Source organism: Periplaneta americana, chromosome 13 (assembly GCF_040183065.1).
Source record: "Periplaneta americana isolate PAMFEO1 chromosome 13, P.americana_PAMFEO1_priV1, whole genome shotgun sequence".
NCBI lineage: Eukaryota > Metazoa > Arthropoda > Insecta > Blattodea > Blattidae > Periplaneta > Periplaneta americana.
This window is the reverse complement of record NC_091129.1, coordinates 126,409,023-126,434,588: the sequence shown is the minus strand read 5'-3', so window position 1 is coordinate 126,434,588 and position 25,566 is coordinate 126,409,023. Positions and strand designations below refer to the sequence as shown.

Here is a 25,566-nt window from a genome sequence, read left to right as displayed (position 1 = left end):
AGCATCAGTACAAAACAACAGAACTTTAGAATCGTCTATATTACCTGAGTATAAAGACTGTAGGCCTTTATTTACAAAATAAGCAATGGCTTGGCTATTCACTTTCGAAAGTTCCTTAACACATACGAGGTGTGGAATCGAAGATCCATCAGGACTAAGTTTTCCTACTACCATATTTGCTATATACCTATTCATAGGATCTGAGGTTTCATCCACAGAGACCCATATGTAAGAATCACCTATATCCTCCCGAATGGAAGCTAAAGTTTCATTGTATATTCTGTCTAAGTAATTTTTTCTTAGGGTCGACTCAGATGGGATATTTTGTTTGCAGTATTTTTGTAAAAACTGTCTTAAAACCGGATTTTCAATTGCATTCCAGGGAATTTTAGCAGCAACAAACGCTCTGGTTAAATCAGCATAGAAATTGCTGCTGAGATTGGATGAAGTAGGCTGTGTTAGTAAAGTTTGTTGCAGTTGATTTTTCTGCTGAGCTTTAGCCTTATGAGCCGCTCCTTGTACATGCTGCTTTAGGTGGCACTTCTTTTCTTGCGAAATCTAAAAATGTAAAGTAAACTGAATTAAAATAAAATCCTAATTGTTGTATTGCCGTATTTCTATCACAAAGTTAGTGGGTTCGAACAATCAAAATTTTAATGACCTGCAAATACTTTAACTATCGGAATTTAAAAGGTTAAAGTGTAGTGGACTTAAAAAGAATTATACCTCAGGATAGCTCAGTCAATGTATAAATATTATAGGCCTACTCATTAAAATTAATAGAATTTATATATTTCAACTATTGTTACATACCTGTTTGCTACAAATCTTGCAGAATATTATTTTTCCATCATAAGTGAATTCTGAATATTCTGTTAGCCATTGCCGGATCAATGTAGATTTTGCACTTATATTTTTCGGCATTATCGCGTTAAACTTCACAGGAAAACATCCTACCGCTCAAAACTTCTCAACACAAATAAGGTGAGGGAAAGAGCAACTGTTAACGAGCATTCAAATGAACCGTTGTTATTGAGATTCAATTGGACAAAAATACAAAGTTCCACTTATTGTTGCATTTCCTGGTAGTGTTAACACTAGGAGGGCCATTCTTTTAAATATTTTGTAACGGTTTACTCTACTAATTCGCAGTTTTACGACTTTTCATAAATATTTCAAAAACACTCTTTCTCCAAAAATTGTGATTTTATGACACTCTGAATGGCAGTACAGCTAAAAGGTTTCAGACCGAAAACAGTCATTTTTATAGTATAATATATCTCTGAATCGGTAGCAGCACATGTTGTGATTGTTGCCTGCTTCAAAACTAAGGTTGGTTCTTTGTCGGCATTTATGCCTCCAAACATGTTAAATTCGGTGAAATCTATTGCGAGTGTCGTGAGATTCAAAACATTTTGTTTCCTTTATCAATGGTTTCATGGCCGGTGTGAAGCAAACTTTCCACTTTTTAAATGCCTTAAATTTCTCAGTGAATGCATGTATAAATTATAAAAAGTAAGAGTAAAATGTGAAACTTTACAGTGAGTTAGGCATTTTTAGGAGAATATTAACAAATTAGGCTCTAATAACCGTTTTAGGGCATTTTAGGGCACTATAAAACTCTTTGAATACCTTTCAATTTCCATGAAACACAAATATTAATAATTATTTTTACTTTTCTCCTAAAGAAACAAAATAGGCATTTGCCCTAGAATCCGATGTCTGCTGATGACCTGAACATGTCTCGTGTTACCCAGCACAGTGTGCCACGAATCCTGTCGCAAGACCAACGTGATGATCGCATGACGATTTGTGGTGACCTCATCAGTAGTGCTGACGATGATCCGACGTTTCTCAACCGGATAATAACTGGAGACGAAACTTGGTGTTTTCTTTACGATCCGCAACTGAAACGACAATCCGCCACCAGGAAAACGCCGTTTACACCACGACAGAAAAAACCGCGACAAGACAGGTCAAAAGGCAAGGTGATGCTTGAACTGTTTTTTGATTCAAATGGAATTGTTCACATGGAATTCACCCCAGAAGGTGCAACGTGAACAAAACCCGCTACAAAGAGATCCTTGGCCGTTTACGAGATTCAATTCGCCGTAAGCGACCTGAGCTATGGCGTACAAAGAATTGGCTGTTGCTACATGACAACGCCCCTGCACATCGCTCTGTCCTTGTCCAAGAGGAACTTGCAAGACAACAGGTAACAGTTCTTCCACACCCTCCGTACTCACCTGATCTCGCACCATGCGATTTTTTTCTCTTTCCTCGCATGAAAGCAACCTTACGTGGACGTAGATTTCATTCTTCCGAAGAGGTCATGACTGCCACAAGAGAAGCCATACGGGACCTTCCTGCCAACATCTTTCAAAGGTGCTTCCAGCAGCTATACCAACGTTGGCAAACGTGCATAACGGCCAACGGAGACTATTTTGAGGGAGGATGTGTTTCTGTTTAAATGTACGCCGTGTTGTGCGGCATCTTGTGATACATTCAGATTCTTGTGGAAGCCTACCCTCCAGGCGTCAAGTCTTAGAACTTAATGACTGTACCACGTATATCTATGCCCTAATTCATCTATAGAATCATCTAGAATTTGAATGTTAATATCTCCAACTATAATGTGGTTATTAACATTTTTCTTGTTTATTAGAAAGCTTTCCACATCATTTATAAATTCAGTTTTGTTTAAATTGGGGAATCTATATATTGCCGTTAACTCAATAATAGTATTGTTGAAATTAAATTTAAAAATGTATGCAATTTGAATTTAAAATTTCAATATCTCAAGCTGACACTTCAATATCATTTCTAAAATACACTACAATGCCATCACATTTATTGTATTTACAAGGTTTAATAAACTTATTATACAGTAATTTGGTATGTCAAAACCTATATCATAACGAAGCCAAGTTTCAGTAAGTACTATTATGTCAAAATTGAAAGAAAAGTATTGTAAGAAGGCACAACATCCCTTCGAATCTTTCACTCTGAATCAATAATTTGAAACTTTCATACATCTTACCTAAAATACAGGAAGTCGATTATCTTGGATGTATCACATTATTCGAAGAAGTATATCAGTTGATTAAAATAACAGTAACACACGTAGTTGGAATTTGAGAGAGACCATTTAATATGCATTTGATCATCATCATCATCATCATTATCATCAGTTTAAAGGTGTTAGGATTTGATCTATTACGATCCAGTTGGCAATTGATCCATCCATCTCCTCCTAGGTGTGCCAAAATTCCTTTCTCCCGAGAATGACACACAAAATGTATTATTTATTCAGTCTCTATATTTTTCTCATGTCTTGTGGCAAAAAAACCGAACCGACCCTTGTAGCTGATTTCAGAGGCTTGTTCACTCCAGAGAACGATATACTGGTAACTAAGACTTTCGTGGTTCGAAACTCACCTGGGAAGGAAACTTTTATTTGTTTCTTATTCAGATTTATTCCCAATAGTTTTCGATTGCTGGTAAAATTCATGTTCTGGGAATAATGAATTAAGTAGTAAAATATCGCTTCAATCGAAAAGTATTGGGAATAAATTTGAATAAGGAACAAAAAAAAGTTTCCTTCCCAGGCAGGATTCGAACCACGAAAGTCTTAGTTACCAGTCTATCGTGCTCTGAGTGAACAAGGCTCTGAAATCAGCTACAAGGGTCGGCCCGGTTTTTTTTTGCCACTACTATATTACAAATTTTAGAAATATTCCTGTTCACGAGAGTGTTTCTTGCTATTACGAAATCTAACCTGCTAAAACGGAGCAATTAGTCTGGCTGGAAATCCTGCACCTTCACTCAGAAGATGTGCAATGCGAGTCGCACGTTTTTTCAGTGCAGTTTCTCGAGAATATTAAACACTTCAGACTTCATCTCAACTGCGTCAAGTGGCATGATATTTAAAAAATTTCGTGCAAAATTGTCACAATTCCACTTCGAGTGCTCAGCTTATAAGAGTTTCTAAACTACAGTTGGAAAACCAGGTTCACATTAATGATATTTCGATGGCGTTTCGTTTAGGATTTAATACTACCGCCAACATTAGGCTGCTATTTTTTTCTTATGCAAGCATTTGCATCAATAAAATGTCTTCTACACTTTCTGTATCTCCACATACAGTTACAACTTGTAGAATTTCTTTAATTTTCTTAATAATATATACAGGGTGATTCATAACTAACGACCCGCGCTTTAGGAATCATTTCCTCACGTCATTTTGAGCATAAAATGTCATATGAACATGGGTCCGATTGTCATTAGTTTGAAAATTATTCATAAAAATCTAAACGTCATGCTGTGAATCTGGCTTTGGAGTTGCTTGCATCGTAATATACAAACATTGGAACGTAAACTTAACGAAGGGTTGCTCTATGACGTGAAGTACGGGGTAGAAGGGAAAGATAGGTCTGATGATTATCAGCTGCGCTTATCGAGACAGCCGTGGCGAGGTACGGAACGCTAAGCGCCATTCACATCCGTGCGGCCAAGAGAACTGAAGTGAAAGGAGGGATATTTGAAAATCTGCTTCCAAACTGAGACATGTTTATTTTATGATTAATACAGTATTGTGAATTAATATTTCTGTGTATTTGAAGTGAATAATTCTTAGTTCTGCTCGAAACCTCTGCTACTTTCGTACGTTTCAATCAGCTGTAACTCCTGTAACGATTGATAATAATCGGACTATGGTCTATGGCGAGTCCTCAGCCTCACTTCATTTCACCCCCTTTGGTCTGATTACCTGGTTGGGTTTTTACCGAGGTTTTCCCCAACCATAAGGCAAATGCCGGGTAATCTTTTGGCGAATCCTCGGGCCTCAAATCATCTCACTATTAAATTCATTAAATAGACCTTAAACTTCATCAGTTTCAAAAGCTTACTCATAATTGTAACCTTATATTTTATTTAATAATTAATTAAATTGAAATGTCACTAAAATTTCCATTCTATTTCTAGTGGCTTTTTGATTATTTGTTAAAGTATTGCTGAAATATTTATAGAAGTGCGAGATAGAAGACAAATATAAATATTAACAACACTGTAAATGTTATCTTGAACAAAACTCCGTCATATCATGAGACATGAGAAGTATAAAAAATCAAATGTGTGGAACTCTGTAGTTCTATTATCATTGTTTCTATCTCCGTTTTCTTATTCCAGGCAGGAGAAAGGAGTCAGTTCAATATCTACTTCCTGTTGATTGAATAATACAACTTCAAAGCTCAGTTTCGAACGATTTGATTAAGGGGCATAATACAATATTGCCTACAATGCAGTGGCTCTTGAAACTCGATCTAATACGATATATCCAGCCTTAGAGATAACTTCCAGGAACATCTCCAGGATTTCCATAGAAACCTAAATACAAGAGCTTAAAACAGTGCTTGGATACGGCACACATACGTCAAGCGGTTGCTGTTTACACGAAGCTTGACAATTAATTTAACTACGTAAAATTTGAAGGGATGTAAAGAAAACTGGAAATTAAATTACGCATGTATTTTGAAACTGATAACTTTTACCAGAGTCAGTATTTATTTATTATGGAAGTGAAAAAGACAAGAATGTAATGAAAGTAAAAATAGTGAACCGCTGAAATCAAAACGTGCCGAAAATAATGGAAAACAACGCGTGAGGGAGTGTTGACAACACAAAAAGGATCGACAAACTATTTTACAAGATGCAGTAATAATAATGCATCTAAATGAACTTGTAAATATGATCAATGTTAAAGGAAGACAATGTTATAAAATCATTTTTATACGATAGTATGTGAAGTTGCATTTTTACCTACTGTTATTAATGCGTAAAGTGAGCTTTTAAAACACTAGTGCGTAAAAAGTAAGTACAGTAATCACTTTACGCACTGCCAAAGAAAATACAATATTCAATGTACAAACTTCATTCAATAAGAAATTAATACATTACCTCGATCTATAATGCGTAAATATTGTACGTAACACAAATAGGCTAAGTAACAAATTTAACATTCATATTTACATTTTACCCCACATTATTCTGAAGTTACATCTGTACCACACATTGCCACAATATATAGCTTTCAACTTTTCCTAACCGTTTTGTTGATTATATGGTCGATTTTGATGGTCATGAAATCGTGATGATGAATAAATCAGGATGTAATTCCAAGGATATTTTTTTTATGGTTCTAAGTTTAGTCGGCCGTGAAATCGTGATCATATTATATTATAAACTCTCAACTTGAAATATTTATTTCATGTAAATTTGTGCTATCGTAAAAAACAACCTTTACGAACTTTTATCATAAATAAATATTTAGTCACTTTAAAAAATCCTTAAATTTTATTAACAATAATTTGCTTACATTTGTAAAATGTGTAACGGAATGTGGTAGGAACAAGTCATAAAACCTCTGAAATTAATCACATACCGAGAATAAAAACGATTCACGCAATCTAGGGGTTTTCATAACTTCCCTGTCTCTTTTTTTAACGTAAGCCCTATCCTTACAAAACAATACAGTGTCTCTTATAGAATTTTAGTATTTTAGTGGAAATCTGTTTCAAATTATTATTATTATTATTATTATTATTATTATTATTATTATTATTATTATTATTATTATTATTATTATTATTATTGAAATCAAGTTTCATAATTTTATTTAGGCCTACTAATGGCGACAATACATAACAGAAACAATATATTTTTCAAAAAAAGTACACTGAACATTATGCACAAAATATTAGGTCAGTTGTATTTCTTTCGCGCAAGCGTCATAAACTGAATTCTATTTGTTTCCTTTTTGCCGTCATTTACACCTTCCTCATAAATCTTCGCATTATAAATTGCGTATCCCGATTTTAAAAGTCGCGACGAGCAAGCTGAGACGGCAATTTCGTTCGTTGTTTATTGCCGTATATCATCGTTAGGAATCGAATATTGTTAACGTTTTAATTGCTGACATGAATTATTCCACTTTTTATTTCGCATCAGACTGACGCCTGACAGCGCCGCAACACGGGTATCTTGCCCCCTGACGCACGAGAAGGATCGCGTTTCTCGATTGTTTCCTTGAGCTGACAGGTTTTCTTTTTACACCATCATTAAAGTTAAGTTTCAGATTTAACCATTAAGCTCACGCATAGAAGCTTTAATGAAAGGGTGAGCAAAAACTGGCAAAATGTGAGGTAGAAATAATTTTACATTGGCCCTATTTTACAAAATATCCCATATTTATTTATTGCTGGGATCTTCCATAATTTTGTGCAAAGGGACAATTATTGTCGTTGTCTTTGGCCGGATTTCAACTCACGAGCCTCGCCTGCAATGATAAGCATAGTAACGACAGAAGAATAATCTATAAGCGAAAATAAAAGTATGACAAAAGCACTGATTTGTTAGGGAACGTGTAATGAGAATACGTTGTTAGCTTCTTGACTGATATTTTTACTTTCCATCTTCTTATCTTTCGAGGTTTTCATATTTCCCGTCGGAATGCATATTAGCTTGGATCTTTATATGCTAACAAGTTGTATACTTCTTTATCTCAGTGTATAAGTTAGTGATATCAAATTATAGAAGTTTAGTCAACTGTCCGAAGACATGTCTGAACCTCACAAGTGATACCAACAAGGCACCACTTATGGGGCAAATAGGTTAGGAGATAATGCGGTAGCTAATCAATATCATTATCACCATAAATCATAAAGTTGTCCGAACTTTTAAAACATTAATTACTGTATTAGTATATAATTAAGAAGTCCCCACATGTGGAGTAACAGCGCGTCTGGCCGCGAAACCAGGTGGCCCAGGCTCGAATACCGGTCGAGGTAAGTTACCTGGTTGAGGTTTTGTCCCGCGCCGTGGCGTCGCTGTCTAAGGCATCCTGCCTAGGACTCGCGTTACGGAATGCGCGCTGGTTCGAGTTCTCAAGGGGAAAGAAATTTTCTTATGAAATTTCAGCCAGTGTATGGGACCGGTGCCCACCCAACATCGTGATGCACTTGGGGAGCTACGATAGGTAGCGAAATCCGGTTGCGAATGCCAGCTATAACGGCTTGGGGTAACATCGTGCTAACCACACGATACCTCCATTCTGGTTGGATGATCGTCCACCTCTGCTTCGACATGTGGACGTGAGGCCAGCAGCCGGCTGGTCGGTCTAGGCCCTTCACGGGCTGTAGCGCCACGGATTATTATTATTATTATTATTATTATTATTATTATTATTATTATTATTATTATTATTATATAATTTAAGAAAAATATTAATAAATTTCTAATAGGACAACCAAAAAATGTAGTAGGTATTACATTGTGCAAAGAAACATGCAGTATGATAATTAAATTAATAATAATAATAATAATAATAATAATAATAATAAGCTATGGTACTCTTCTAACATGGGGTTAGTTTAACACTGGTCTCTACCTAAGAAAACACAGAATGACAAATTAACAAATATTCATTTCGTTATGCAACAGGCTTGGTACAGACAAAGCATTAAAACTTGTGTCCCTATACAAACAATGAATAAGCAGACATCATAAAACACAATACAAAATGAAGAAACTATTCAAAAGTAATTTGCTGAGTTTTCATCTATTTGTGGTTGTGGCGTGTTGTCTTTTAACAAATGTTTGGTTTCACGTATGGGTATGTTAGAATAGAATGGAATTTACGGGAGGGGACACTATGGCCAAGACTATATATATATATATATATATATATATATATATATATATCAGTCCTCTTGCACTATGGCCCAGCACTGCGACCTGTTACAATCTATTGTGCTAGCCCTATGAGTATGTTAGTGAGTGTATATACTGGTGATATCAAACGATGCTAGTGTTAAATTGTGAGGTACTGTATGTGTTTTTCCTTGATGTGGTTGACTAGTTCTGTGTTGTTCTCGACTGTAATGTGATTGGTTAATTGTATGTTGTTTCTGTTTATGTTTTCCATGTATTTAGCTAGCTTGCATGCTGGTGCAGACATGTAATTAACTGAAGGTCTGATTGGAATATTAGGCTTGTGTCTTTTAGGTTGAGCATTCAGTTGTAGAGATTTGTTTCAAGTATGTTTTTTTTTTTTAACTTCAAACTGGAAAAAGTCTAATTCTTGTTTGATCATTGGTGTGATTTGTTATTAACAATAAATAATTTGTTTACATCGACAAACCAATTAAAAAATTAATTAAAAGTATTTAAGTAATACAGGGACATCATTTTATTTTTACTAACATTTTTAATATTAACCTATCTATACCTTTAGAGAACCGGAAACACCGCTTGCTCCCCCCTCCAAGATTGGAGTTCGATGATACTGGCGTAAAACACAAATCACTCTACTAGGTATAGGATGGAAGAAAAGTAGTTCATCCATTTACGTAAACTAGGAAATATCGCGATTTTGAGTCTGATAATTTTCATTAGGTTTTTCTTTAATCAAAGTACAATACTGTATTAAGAATAAGTGTTTTTACTCACGAAGTGAGTTATCCATGCGAACGTATTCATTATGCAGTGTATATTATACTGTCTACAGCACATTAGCGTACAATATAGAGAAAGAAGTTAAATTGAAAAATAATCATAATATGAATATTTAAACACAATTTTGAAAATGGTGGCCGTTCATTTCGATACAGACTTCAGTTCTTTTTTTGCATATTATCGCACTATAGACTATTGCATCTAATTCCAATTGCCAGTTTCGTCCTTCGTACTAGTAACTCATGTTGAAATAATTCTGTACCTACTCTACGTACTGTGAATTCAATCTTCACTTCTGCCCGACCCGAAAATATAAAATTACTCAGACATGCTATCTACTGTCCGTCCAAGTGGTTATGCCGCAGGATTGTAGAAAGGGAGGAAATCACGTGACAGTTAATTACTTAACGAGGCCCTTTTATTTAAGTTAAATTAAACAGCTGTATAATATTACGTAGACGTCCAATTCCTAAGAGAAATTAATGTTTTCAGAAAAGAGCTAAGACAGTCCAGCTTTTACAGAGGGGCGAGCAGAAGCAGGTGGGGGAAATCGGGATGCGACGTAGGCAAACGGACGACAGTACCTGTGCGAAAATATGATTCAATATTGAAAGCCCTTTCGTCACTGGAAAACGCGAACATATTTCTGGAACGTACTATACCCAGTAACTCAGTACTGCTTACTATCTGCGGTCTTGGTTCTGTGTGGAGTTGGAACTTCCTTAGTAGAAGGGGTGGGAGTGAAGTACATTCAAAAACTCAGGTACAATAAAAATTGAAGTAAAAATAAAATGATGTCCCTGTACAATTTTATTGAAATGAAAAAATCTGATTTAAAAAAAAAATCACTGAATTTGATTTTTATTTAAAAAATCAAGATTTTTTTTTCCCACCCTGTTTCGTAAGACGTGATTCTAAACTACAAATGTGACTTCTATAGGTATCCTACAAGCAAAACTCAGCTCAGACTCCTCGCGCCGCGCATGCTATACCCCTCTTACCCCCCTGCGGTAGGCGGGTTCTTTAATAAGCGACTACTGGTATAGCTATAACGGGAACCATTGCGGACATGTGCACCCAAAGAGCAGCTGTAACAATAACCAATTAAGTGAATATAACATTACAAGATGTCAATATCGTCTCTTTCTAAGTCACAATCGGTATCTATCTTCACTGGAACTGTCCTCATATTTAAATTTTAAATATTTAAATTAAATTAAATTAATATTTAATATAAAATGCTATATGACTCCCTCACTCTGTAGCAATAACACGCGTTCAGTTCAGCAGAAGAAGACAATACGTGCGCATGCGCATAGTGTCGGTGGTGTGATTGGAGAGGAGAGCATGCTGGGAAAGGGAGCATACGTCATTTGCGCGAGACAGTCACGCCCGCTGGTTTTTGCGCACTGAGTTTTGTTTGTTGGATGCCTATAGGCTAATTCACACGGGGATAGTTTACAGGAGTCAAGTGCTTGGAACAAGTCGACTTTCCTTCAACTTTCCCCGTGTGATATGGTCGAGACAGTCAAGTTGTGACTTGGCGGTCAAGCAGAATTTGACTTGACGACCCGTCAACTTTTGTGTCCACTTTCCCGTCACGTGACCAACTTGACTCACCACTTCCCGCGTGTGAATGCGAACTTGTAGCAACTTGGCAAGTAGAAAGTTTGTAGTTTTAGGCCTATTGTCGAAGTAAATTAAGAATTATTAATAATGAGCGCCCCTAAGTGGAATTCCAACGATATCATAAAGTTTTTGGAAGTGTATGAGAAGTATGAACTTGTATGGAATATACGTGACAAAGAATACACCAATAAAAACAAGCGGGAATTATTATTCCAGATACTAGTCAGTGAACTCATGGAACAAGGTTTCGAAAACATAGACGTAGAAGTGGTTCGAAAAAAGTTAAAAACCCTTAAAACAGGACTCATTCTGAGATGCTTCCTGCATTCTGCAAGATCTTCTTCAGCTAATTCTTTCAACAAGGTATTAGATGCACCGTGCATAATTCTTCTACGAATCCATTTCTTAACCCATGTTCTCTTTTCATTTTTTTTCAAGAATATTTTGTAATTCATACAACAACAAGGCGCCAATTAGCTGCACACATGCTTGAATATGTGCTGGTGGCATCTTCAATTTCACCAAACTAAGAATGCCAGTTCACTATTGATTTTTATTAACAATAACAGAATACAAGAATTCAAACACCACTACGAATACAACATTCAGTGCGCGCTTTTTTTCAAGCATGGTTTCAAGTTTAATGTGTCCGTGTGATCACAAATATAGCATCAAGTTTGCAGATTTCAAGCACTTGACTCCTGTAAACTATCCCCGTGTGACTTGGGTTTATAATCACTGTGTACATCGAAACCAGCTGCTAACATTCTTCAAAGCTTAATATTTGAAGAGTCCACTGCAAGAATGATGGATGTTATTTGGAATACATTTTGCAGGAGAAGCAATTGAAAGTTTGAAATGCTTAGCGCTCAAAGCTTAACTGTGATTTTCCGATCATTACTGGACAATGACTATCAGTGTTAATGCCATATAACTCTCTATCAGTGGCGGCTGATTGACTGAGGCAAGTGAGGCCTGGCCTCAGTCACTTGGCTTAACACAAATCAAATTTTGTGTTTTTATATAATGTGTTAGTTATTTGAATGAAGCATCGCTGTAGAAGCATTTTAAAACTTTGTGATGTATATAGACCTGTTTTGCAGTAAAATTTACTCCTGAGGCCAGAATCGCTCGTGCCGGGTCTGGTTGTGGTGTATATAGACCTGTTTTGCAGTAAAATTTGTTCCTGAGGCCAGAGTCGTTCGTGCCGGATCTGTCTTCTGAATTTCCTGTATTTTCGCGGGCTTTGAGCTTGCGCTTAAAACGTTGTAGCCGAGGCACAATTCGTCTGGCCTCGTGGCCTGGTCAGGTTTCACTCCTCACATCCATGGGCCGGCCTCAAGGGTAGAGTGGGGTGGGAATAGCAATGGTGACTTGTCTTCCTAAATAGGTCATAAATAACACAAATTCCAGCTCTTTGGCAGGTAGAGACCCACACTATTCCCTCCCCTTATGTCTCAGTTTATGACTTAAGCGAGGGTGTTGTACTATTGTACTTGGTAGTACAGTCAGAGCGGGTAGAAGAGTCTCTTCTATCCGCTCTGGTACAGTAGTGAATCTGGGCCAATGTTGTTATGTATTTCGGGAAAATATAAACAGAAAAAAATGCGAGAAATAATGCTGGTGCAGTTAATTCATTGTTAAAGTGTCCTTTTTTCAAGAAGAAATAATATTGAAAGAAAGGAAGTTTTAAATAAAGAGAGAGTCTACCGAGATACCTACCACATCGCTGAAAATTTTTCTGACAGACAGGCCTAATCTTAAAACGCGAGTTTCTATTGCATCCTGGTATGGGCAACATAAATGGTTAAATGGTAATGTGGTGTAAAATAAACTTCTCTGTTGGCCTTGTTCGTTGCTGCCAAGGGAAAAAAATAAAAAGAACAGAAAGGAGAGGATTTTCAACACATAATGTGGGTTACTTCATCACACTGAAACAATCACTGAAATTCACAGCATAACAGCTTATTTGGTGAGTGACATTATTTTTCATCAATAGTAGGCTAATAATAATAGACTAATAATAATAATAATAATAATAATAATAATAATACAGTAATCATGATATTAATAATATAACAATAATTAATATCATAAATAAACATTTCCTATCGGAGGCACTTAAACTAGTTGCATCTGGCCTCACCGAGGATTTCGATCACCGGCCGCTACTGCTCTCTATGTACATTCTATATATCTTAAGCTATGCATTGACAGTCTTGGTTCATTTTCGACAAGAAAGTGACATCCATCATTCTTGCAGTGGCCTCTTCATTTGTTATGTGACGCAGTAGGTAAGACTAGTCTCAGGGGTGTCGACCTGCTTTTAGTAATTAGGACATTCCTCAGGACAGCTCTCTACATAAAGTAGTAACTAGATGTGACCTAGGAGTCTGCGGTCGTGGTTGAACCGGGAAGAAATATGGTTTCATAAACTGAAAGATGATCCTCTAAACTATACGAGGCACCGAGGAACGAGTCTGCTCTGCTGTTGGTACACACTTGCTCAATTTTCGTATTTCACAAAGAATGAGTCTCCCTCCGCCAATTTCAAGGACATAAAACATTGTACGGCCGTCGCCCCGATGACGTCATACAAAATATTATAACAGTAACGGGGCAAATGTCTACGGTAAAAAAAGAAATAGGGCGAAGAAACGAAAGTGAGATCCAAATGCGAACTGTGACTCTGATTCTGATTCAGATTGACAAATGATGAAGTTAAGCACTAATTTCTTAATTATATGAATTTGGGAAAATCAATGGTTTGATACCGCCGTAAGTAATTTAATAAATACCAAGGCGCTCTTTTGAGGCTGCATGGAAGGCCAGATCACATATGAAGAGTCCACTGCAAGAATGATGGATGCCATTTGGAATACATTTTGTATGTATGTATGTATGTATGTATGTATGTATGTATGTATGTATGTATGTATGTATTTATTCACACTACAATGGGTATATACCCGGTGGCAGTGGTAACTAATTACACTCAATAATGACAATAATAAACTTATTAATTAAACATACAATTAATGATAATACTAATAATTAATAATAATAATAATAATAATAATAATAATAATAACAACAGGGAATATACTAAATTAAATGAAACGATCACTTAAAATAACATTTGAAATATTCTAATTTGTATCTTAAAACTAAGATCGAACTAAAACCCACGAGTATATGTTCATATCTGCACAAGTACCTTTCAACATTACACTCATTTCGCTGTCAACTCACTCACTGCACTGGAACTACGACACATTTCACTGATTCTATCCTGATTTCACTAACACTTCAAAAACATTTCACTGTTCAAATTCTTTGCACTGCCACTATAAACTATAAAGCTTCACTGACAGGAACACGTTTCACTTACACAGCACACTTCACTGACACGACATACTTCTTCACTGATACAACACACTTCACTGACAACATAATTCTTCACTGATACAACACTTCAATAACAACATATCATTTACACCCTTTAAATACTGTGTATAATTACCGTCTATTTTGTAGGAGAAGCAATTGAAAGTTTGAAATGCTTAGCGCTCAAAGCTTAACTGTGATTTTCCGATCATTACTGGACAATGACTATCAGTGTTAATGCCATATAACTCTCTATGTACATTGTACAGTATATGTCTTAAGCTATGCATTGACAGTCTTGGTTCATTTTCGACAAGAAAGTGACATCCATCATTCTTGCAGTGGACTCTTCATATAGATTGCTCATTCCTATGTTAAAATCGGTTGCTCTTTGAAGAGAACAGCCGCCAGGATCGCTACCCGTCCCCCGTAAACGAACACGAGATGGCAGTACAGTCGCTAATGCAATTCAAATGGGAGTTATGACGTGACGTGAGTTATGTAACAACTAGATGGCAGCATAGTAAACCTGACAAAAGTTGTTACCGTCAAAACCTATAACGCCGAGCAATCTGGGTATATATGATCTAGGATGGAAGCTATAATTAGACGGAGTTACGCAATAAGAGACCAACCGACAAAAACAAGCTTTCGAGATATTCTCCATTGAAGTAAATTTGGTTATTTATTAAATATTTATGCAAGAAGTATTGTAACATTCATACTATTATAAAATAGCGTAAATAATAATAAAAAAGACTAACCGATTTTTTAATAACAGACCAGCAGTAGACTTAATATTGGAAAGCAAAATAAATATATTTTAGCCTACTGAATAAACTAATTTTTCTTATAAATGGCAGCACAGTCCAGATATCTCATTCTTGATTTTTCTGAGTTTAATAATCCAGCAAACAATAGATTTTTGCAAATATCTCAATTTTTTTCGACATGTCGGTTGGTCTATTGTTGCGTATCTCCATCCAATTGTGGGTTCGAATCCCACCTATAGCCTGAATGTTTGTATGTTTTCAAAGTGACGTTCAGTGTTGCTCAATTAGAAGTTTGGCGTAGCACTGTTTTCTTTTTTCTGAAGGAGGCCTGAACGAATTAAAGTACTTTGGCTCATATCGGCTCACTGTGCGCCCTATAAGCTTATGCGATGCTTTTTAAAGTTCGACGGATAGCGAATGGATGACATTCGTGAACCTGATGTTGATAGAAGGGTCATCCTGCCTTAGCCCTGCAGGTAAACGTCCATTGCCAGACATGACCTTAGAACTCCAGGGCCCTAATTCCCACGTCCTTAAAGCGTATACCAACATCCGTACTACTGATTTCAAGTCACTGAAATCTCACCATAGGTGCACACAATTAGGCAATTAGCAGGTAATCCCACTCATCCCTAGACCAGCCTCCTCCGTGCGTCGCCAGCCGTTCAGGGAATGCTATGAAATGATGACGAAATGGAGAAATGTTGATGGAATAATGTGGATGCCCAATATGGGGAAACTGGAGAATCCCGAAATAAAGCCCAACTGCGATCCGCCACAAATGTCACTCGGACCAACCTTAAAAAAATAGTTTTTTGCTTGTCTTTATGAAAAAATTCCCACCTAGTTAGGAACCACTGATTTATATTATAAGAGTGCGCCTGGGTATTTTAAATTACAACTTTAGTATGCCACATGTTAAAAAAGGTTGAAGAACACTGTCTCACACGGTTGTTTTCAACATCACATCTAACATGTTCTTGAGTATATTTCTCACAATTCGTTATGAAGTAGTAGAAATTTCAAATAGAAGTTAAAAAAATTGCAAAACATTCAATTGCTTAGTTACTGCTCCCACATATAAGATTATTGAGCTTAAGGAAGTAAACGAAGAATTTTGTACTGTAAATATTAGGATGGGAAGGAAGGCAGCTGAGCAATGAAGTGGATTTCCTCTTCACATATACAGTTCCTCTCACGGATAAACACTTAAAGATCGCTCCTGCTACGACAAACTCAGTTCCGCTAAAAAGGTCTTATAAAGTCTTGAACTAGTTGTAAAATAAAAATCACCCATGTGAGTACAAATTATATTTTCATTCACGACCATAAACCAGAATATACCGGTGCTATTATTATCACGGCAGTTTTAGGACAAGATCCAATTCCAAGTAAAATCATGGTAAATAAACTAATTGAACGTGTCAATTCATTTAACTATTTAGGCTATAATTTATCTTATATTACTGATGAAGATATGGTGTAATCAACAACGTATTCAAATCTTCCAAAGTTCAAAAACATACGAGGCCAAAACACAAGCTCGACCAGTTCTGACATGGCAGTGAGGCATGGACAAGCTAATGAGAAAAGGCTAATAGTAGCTGAAATGAGGTTTATGAGACGGACAGCGGGATGCTCATTGCTCGAACACCACAAAAATGAAGACATACTGAAAGAACTAAAAATAGATCCTATAGTTCACTTTGTTCAACAATATAGATTTCAGTGGAAGAAACATGTAGAAAGGATGGATCGCACTAGATGGACTAGACAAATTCTTCCCTATATACCAAGAGGAAGGAGAAATTTGGGAAGACCACGAAAACGCTGGCATGAGACTGTACGGATCCACTATGGCAGTGGTCTTCTTCGAATTTGTGCGAAGAAGAGATTCTATAAACTAACATCTCAAAGAACAATGACATCATAGTGCAGTCAGGGACCCATAAGGTCCGATACTGTATCATCATGCAAGAAGAATTAAAAAAAAAAAACAACAACAATACTTTCTTATACTGTGCACTGGTTAAGAACTATGAATGTCACAGGTATTAAAACTTGATTTTCGCAACAGTGCTGTTCTGTGACATTCCCTGTTCTCCGTACACTTCATATCTATTATTACCGTATTTTCTCGAATACCCCTTGAACTCCCCCCCCCCCGAAATAAAGTAAAATATAGGGTGCACGGCTTATTCGAAATGAGGTTGGCAACTAGAAATTTTCGAGTTGAGAGAAAATGTGATTGATTTTAGAAAAACTGGATATCCCATACAAACAGAATGGAACCTACTAACATTCCATATAAATTCTAATTACAGACCAGTTGACAAACGAAGCATAGGGTAACCTAAATGAGGTTGGGACCCAGATGCAGACGCTATAGGAACGAAATGTGTGGTGGTGGTGGTGGTGGTGATAGTAGGAGTGATGACAACAATGAAAATGTTGTTTAGTCAACTGTCCAAAGACAGGTCTGAACCTCACAAGTGATACCAAGAAGGCACCACTTATGAGGCAAGTAGGCCAGGAGATAATGGGGTAGGGTGGCCAGTTTCTTTCCCCCTCCCCTGCATACATCGCCCACTAACTACATATTTCACTAGTCAGACTTCAGATACATACAAACAATTGTTGCCTGTTCTTCCTCTAACACATATCGGAAAATGAGATGTACTGTCTGATAACAGATGTACTATACATATCAGAACCTCAATCAGAGGATAATGAAAATTACTTCTTTTTCTTCAGCATACTCTTGTCCTTTCGTCATTCCCCTAGCTTTCAATAGATTATATTATAAAGGAGAGGAAAGGTGTTTTATAAACACTTTCAGAAATGAAGATGTGAAAATTGTAATAAAATTAATTAATGAAAATTTTTCAAAAAAGGCCAGAACTATAAAAATAAAATCGTCATTCTTCCAATCCGCCGTCCTATGCCACAGCCTACTTTTGTCTATTGGATAAAAAAAAATGGCCCTGTCTGCAAGCCAATTCTGCCGGGCATTATGCACGTGAAATATAACAGTAACTTATATTTTCTCGAATACCCTGCGCACCCCACTTTTGAAACGGGGAAATAAAAAATACAAAAATGAAAACTTTCAAGAAATGTATTCACGAAAAATTAAAAACAATTAAACACAAATACAGTTCAGTTGACAATAAATTTTATCCTGAAGCAGGATGTATTTCAAACTCATCTTATGCTCACGCCACCGCTGTCATGCACTGCATGAATGTCAGTTGCCTTTCTCAATCGGCTGTGTACACGATATCCTGCAATATCATTACGCGTCAGTAAATTAACTATCTTTATTTTGTATGATACTACGTGGGTTGTTATAATAAATACCTGTCATCAGTTAGTAACTTCATTCTGCGCTATTTTCGCCATCATCGTCTTCTGGGCACTTGTCTTCACTCTCACACTTCTTCATACACAATTGTCCTCTGTTCCATCCAGCTGATTGAAAATGCTACACTTCTTGAAGCTCTTTTCAGCAAGAGGAAACGATATGCTTGGCCATGCATTACGAATTCATTACAAGTATGATGCAAAAACCTACACCCTCATCACACTTGAACTAGATTCTGACACACACGTACTGCTAATCCACGCGCCATTCAAGAATTGAAATACCCGCGCAGGAAGATAACGGCCTACGCTACCAACTTAGGAATTGCGCGACAGGAAAATCGGGCAATGTTCTAGTTCTTTTCGAATTGATTTATAGGCCTATTTCATAAAATTTCATCACGTTGAGGTTAAGGAAGGCAAATCAACAAAAGGAAATAAAGTGCATAATGATCTTTTAATTTCTTTATACACCGTTTAAAATAATAACTGAGCAATATTTAAACAAACGTTAAAAAATATCTACAAAATTTGTAATTTAAATATATTGGTATACCAAGGATAGTAAAGGCTTGTGTACTGTGTGTAGCATTTATTATACATTGAAGAATTCTGCAAGTACAAATGAAAGCTCGATGCTCAAATCATGTGATATTTACTAAATGTAAAATAAATTCCGTTAAGTTCAAAATATTTTGCACTTTTTTTTAACATGTGTTGTTGACATGGAGACGATAGCTACGTGTATGCTTTTGTAATGATACTGATGGTCTCGCGGACAAAGTAAGAATCCATCGTGATAAGGATAAAGCATCGATTGGAAGAATTATTAAGGAAAAGTAAACAGAAACATTTTTCACTTATCATTTTCTCATATACAGTATGTAGTCGTCCAACGCTGTGGAATAACGGTTACCATGTCTGTCCGTGAAACGAGAGGGTCCGGATTCAAGTCCTGGTAGGGACAAGTTACCGGATTGAGGTATTTTTCCTGGGTTCCCCTCAACCAACTGAAGCAGAATTGCTGGGTAACTTTCTGCGTTGGATTTCGGACTCTTCCCCTCTTTCATCATCGTCTCCGTTTCTTTCCCATATTTCGGGCTTGCTATGATGTTGAGTCGGCTGCTGGCTCATGGTAACTTGTGGGACCGGGGTTGAGGGACTGCGGTGATGCCTACACGGAAAGGTAAAAGGATTCTATAGGCCATACATGGGCATAATTTTCGGTTACGTGAGGCACTCGATTTGAAATAGTTTGTTTACTAGGAGAAGAGACTGCAGAGTAGGATGGGAAATATAAACTGCTGTGACCTGCGTCACCTTATCGTAATCGCTAAGGCGGTCAGTGGCGAACTATTAGGAAAGAGCTTGGTTAACGTGAGAGACTCGAAAACTTTTATTCAATTTGGCAAATTAATTCTACAGCTTTAATCATAAACCTCTTTACTATTTCTCCATCATTGAATTTATTTAAATCACAGGCGAGAAATTAACTAGCCAATAATATTCCATCACGTTGTCTACGTTTATTTTCTTGAATATTCTGGCGTTTATCAAGATTACTTATGGTAATAGATTTTCACATTCTCGACCTAAAATAATTTCATAAAATCATATTTCATTTTTTACGCACATGTGATATTTTTTTATAAATTTCTTTTGGAAATAATATGTACAATCTACATTGAATTCCTCGTACCGTGTTTAAAGTATAATGTCGTATTTAGTATACTATGCAAATGTTAAGATCATAAATTTTCTTCGGAATAGTAAGAAAAATAACATTTAATTTGTCTTACCTTCTAATTCAGCATGTTCTTTATGACATAAGGAGTAATGTCGTTGTATATTAAATTTATTAATGCCTAATAGGATTTTCGAGCATAACATACAGCGTATGTTCTCCCCTTCTAAACAGCAAAACAACTCTTCCTCCCATTTCTCATGAAATAATCGTTTTCTAACGCGTACACACTGCTTTGATAATGCCATTATGCCACCACTGATATTGCTTATGAAACTGATATAGAACCTGCCCACGCCTAGGAGCTGCGTGAGGGAGAAACGGGGACTGTGAAGATGATGTCACTCAGAGCGATAAGCTCTGTGAAGGTCAGTGAGGCATTATTTCTCAATTGAGGCACGATGCCCATCCATGCTATAGGCTGTAGAGGAGTTCGGATGCGACCTGCAGAGGAATCTGTAGCGCGGAGGGTCTTAGGACATGCACACCATTCCATTCTGGGTAGTACAATGGGCCCACTCAAGCAGCCTACATGCGAGATTAGTGCCTAGTCCGTGTTTCTCTCTTCAAGGGGAACTAACAGAATAATATAAAAGAAATGTGTGTATTCACACTTCTATTACATTTTTATCGTCACATTAGCAGACCTAATAGTAACAATAATAATAATCATCATCGTCATATTCTTCACGTGTTAGATTCTAATATAGTGGTCATCAGCACAGACCCTCCTCGGGCTAGCGTCTCTTACCCGCGGATATGGTGCATCCGTGGCTGCTAGCGAGTATGCTCTCTCCTGTCTGCCTGCTGCACGACGGGGCATATGATGTTGCACCGAATATTCTTTACCCATTTCAGCAATCCGGGATCCAACGGAATAAGCGCCGTCTTAAATCACGAAGTGATTTACGCATATCATATATATTATTTTAATGTACCGAAGTACACATGATATTTCCATGCAGATATTCTGCGTCATCATACGATGAAAGAGTAATGGAATGGAGAAAAATTCTCTCCGGCGCCGGGATTTGAACCCGGGTTTTCAGCTCTACGTGCTGATGCTTTATCCACTACCACCCGGATACCACCCCGGCATCGGACAGAATTGTCTCCGATTAAGCTCCAACTCTTGGGTTCCCTCTAGTGGCCGCCCTCTGCGCTACGTCATAGATGTCTATGATCCCAGCCAACTAGTCACTCATAACAAGTGCACCTCAGCACATGTGTGGACTTCGGTCCTACATTCATAGACATCTATGACGAAGCGCAGAGGGCGGCCACTAGAGGGAACCCAAGAGTTGGAGCTTAATCTGAGACAATTCTGTCCAACGCCAGGGTGGTATCCGGTGTGGCTTAGTGGATAAAGCATCAGCACGTAGAGCTGAAAACCCAGGTTCAAATCCCGGCGCCGGAGAGAATTTTTCTCCATTCCATTACTCTTTCATCGTTCATCATTATTATTATTATTATTATTATTATTATTATTATTATTATTATTATTCCTAAATGAAAATAAAAATTACTATTATCTCTTGAACTGTAAGATGGATTTTCTTTCTTTAATAATCATGAGACAATTCATATGGAAGTAAGAAAATTAAATATTATTAACTGACTTGAAGTGCTTTATGACAAAATTGCACATTTTCTTATTTGTTCAAAATTATCTGAAACGACTTTCTCAGCAATTTTTTACAGAAGAAATAATTATTACAAAAGAAACATGAAATATTTTAGTTCCTAAGGATGCTTGGTTTGATGCAATAAAAATACTATGTAAAAAATCTAAAAATACTTCACACCAAGTTGAAGGGATAATGTCAGGGGCAGCTACACTAATGATTAACTGGCGATAAAAACAGAAAAAAGTACACGTTGAGAGGAGTGACAGTATTACCAGAATTAATTGGTACCATTATGTACTCCCACATCTGCTATAGAGATTCTATATTGGCAAGCAATAGCCTTAAAAAAATACACTTTTGTACATTTCTTAAATACAGTCTATTTATAAAAATGGCCAAACAAGGTGCATTTCTAAGCAATCTGTCATGACCAAATTTATTGTCAACAATTAATGTCAATGTTTTGGTACCATGAAATTTAAGTACAATATTTTATTCAAACAGTAAGAAAAAACAGTTTTATACATGTCTGTCTAAAAGATAATACAGCTTTGCTCTACACAAACAAACAACAATTCCATTTAAACAGCTATAAACTATGTATTGGCAGTCCAGAGTTATTGTACTTTCCTCTTGATTTACAATACGCAGGTTCAATGTTGATCAAGGCTGATAGTTTTATAAGTAGGAAAATTTCTTAAGTATGGCTTCCATAGAAATATGGATGTAAAGCCATTGGTCCCATGTACTGGATATACAGCGTGTAAAAATCTCTTGATACGTACAAAAATGATAATGTAAAGACTATATTCTACAATTTTCTATATGTAATTTTACCAGCCAATGTATTAGTACAAGGCACACACACTGAAAATGGGTATCAAATTCGCTAAGACCAGTCATTTACGAGATAAGTTGTCACATGATCGGCATTAGAAACCAATCAACCAACCATGTGCAAATGAGATTTCGTGTTCTAGTTTCTTGGAATATTTAAATTAGGAGAAGGCAAACAGGTTGGAGGAACAGATTATTGACAATAGCAAATCAAATACTTTGTGAATCCAAAATTCACACTATCTACAGACCTGGACAAATTATTAGAAAAAATTAATTATATGTGCAATGAGGCTGTATTTATCGGTAGAAATAATGAACAAAAATGTATTTTGCACAGATATAATGAACAGAAAATTGAGTCTGGAGGTTACTAATATTTTGTGAACATTCCCTTATTGTTTATTAACACGTTGATTTTGTCAGGGATGCTGGAAACCAAAGTTTTACACTTTCTTTGAATATCAGCATCATGTAGCCAGATATCAGATAGTGCTTAAATGAGTCCATGTTTTGTTGTAAGCCTCTTTTTGTTCACTTTCTTCTTCAGTATAGATCACAGATTTTCAAGTTCGTTCATGTCCGGTCTTCTTGCAGGCCATGGGAGAATATCTTCTGCAGTATATAATTAAAACACCAGTAGTACCAACATAGCCAGAAAAAAATATACTTATAACCATTGGAAAAGTATACTAGAAGGTGTAAACAATCATATTTACAACAATAGAGACTCTGTAAATTACACTGATAGTTGATATGACGAATTATATCATATTTCCAAGAAAACGTTTTAGTCTAACAATTTGTCCACGTCTGTATATTATTAAGAAAAATAGGACATTAAAAATCCAACAAAACCAATTAAAAATGAACAGAAGATTTTACTGTAATTTTACTGATATAGTACGAGTATTTAAAAAGAAGAACTGTTATAGGTGATTTAATATAACCCTTTCAAAATTATATACTGAAGAAGATTCTTCTTTCATTTAGCAACGACTTCTGATAACTGTTTTGAGATGAAAATCATAAGGAATTGAACTCTTTACTGTAAATAGGAATATGGCAGATATTGAGTTCTGATCAAATGATGTATTAATTCAATATAAATCATAGCATCAAAGAAAAAAAAACAAGCATAAAGATTCACAGCCACATCCAAAATTAGAGCAAAATGTAATACTATGATACACAAAATGCCCATTCAGGATGTCAATATATTATGTGAACAATAATTATTTCCTAAATGCTAGTACCTCAATACTTATGAGTAAAATAATATGTATGTTAAAAACGAATGTGTTGCATAAAATATGATGAAGTTATGTACATCTGAAGTCAGTCTTGTCACCTGAAATAAAATTACTAACAATTATAGCAAGTAGTATTTGATATTTTTGAGCATTTTCATATTTTTAAATTGTTAACTAAAATGTCTCCCACAAAACTCAACATTCTAAGGCACTTTCATTACAAGCTACACAGATCCTCATATCACCATTACTACGAGTTTAAATGTTTATCCACCATTAATAAATTTACGGTATTTTTTAAATAAATAAATATGTACAGCGTTGGGGGATTGGATTATATTTAAGAATCAAGATTTGAAGTAATAAAAACTGTGTAATAAAATTAGAGGCAGAAAATATTTCTGTAGGTCATTCCCCAGTAAACAGATCAAACTAGACAATACCCTTCGCTCTGCCCCTCAGTATACATTAAATTACGATCAAGAGCAACAATGTTATTTGTAATCTGAGAGTTTTTCATTAACACACCTAATATCAATATTTTTTCCTCAAGCATTCTGTACAAGCGTTATGCTTATATAAAATAGTCTTTGAGTTACACACAAAGCTTTATGGATGGTATAGGATTCTCGTAAAAATGAATAATGGCCTGAACAAACACCACTCCAAAAATAAATGTTCCAAGAAGAATAAAGAGAATTCCAGCAACAAGTTTAAGTTTGTCCTTGTTGAGATGTAGTGGAAAGGCAGACTGCATAAGGCACAAACCTATAAAATAAAACGTAACATTAAACATGGGAAAGAACAAGCAAGGGAGAGGAGTGGGAGAATGACTGACTGTTTGGTAATGGAATGATTTTAAGTTCTATCACACGACCATCTTTCCATGTACTCATCCACAGTATCTTTATCAATAAGTTTTATATGTATTGTGTGCGTTAAATAACAACACTCAACACAAGTTTGTTCCAGTGACTACCAGCCTCGTCAAATAATAGAACATCAAATTTAGAGTTCCCACTATAATATGCTGAAATAAATAAGCCAACTAATTGAATGCTGAAGAGTCCTGTGCCTTAGCGCTGTCTGGTTCGAGTCCTCATGAGAAAGGAATTTCCTCATGAAATTTTGATCAGTGATGGGACCGGTGCCCACCCAGCATCGTGATGAATTTGAAGAGCTACAATAAGTAGTGAAATCTGATTTCGGAAACCGCTATAACAGCTTGGGGGGGATCATCATGCTGACCACACGATATCTCCGTTCTGGTTAGATGATCGTTCACTTCTGTGACAGGTAAATGTGAGGCCAGCAGTCGGCTAATCGGCCTTGGCCCTTCATGGATTGTCTGTGCCACAGACGGGATTGGATAAATGAACAATCATTTGGAGAACAGATGTAATAAATTGGAGGATGAAGGGATAAGTGGGTGAATAGATGGA

General features: G+C 36.3%; 1 protein-coding gene across 2 annotated transcripts in view; it reads right to left on the bottom strand.

The window, feature by feature from the left end:
* Positions 1-22,511: 22,511 nt before the first annotated feature.
* LOC138712398 (sodium-coupled neutral amino acid transporter 7-like) overlaps positions 22,512-25,566 on the bottom strand; it is a 216,576-nt gene continuing 213,521 nt past the window's right edge. For both annotated transcript variants that reach the window (XM_069844161.1, XM_069844157.1), the window contains one exon: positions 22,512-24,892. In XM_069844161.1, coding sequence (XP_069700262.1) covers positions 24,720-24,892 — 173 coding nt within the window. In that variant the 3' untranslated portion in view covers positions 22,512-24,719. The remainder of the gene's footprint in view (positions 24,893-25,566) is intronic.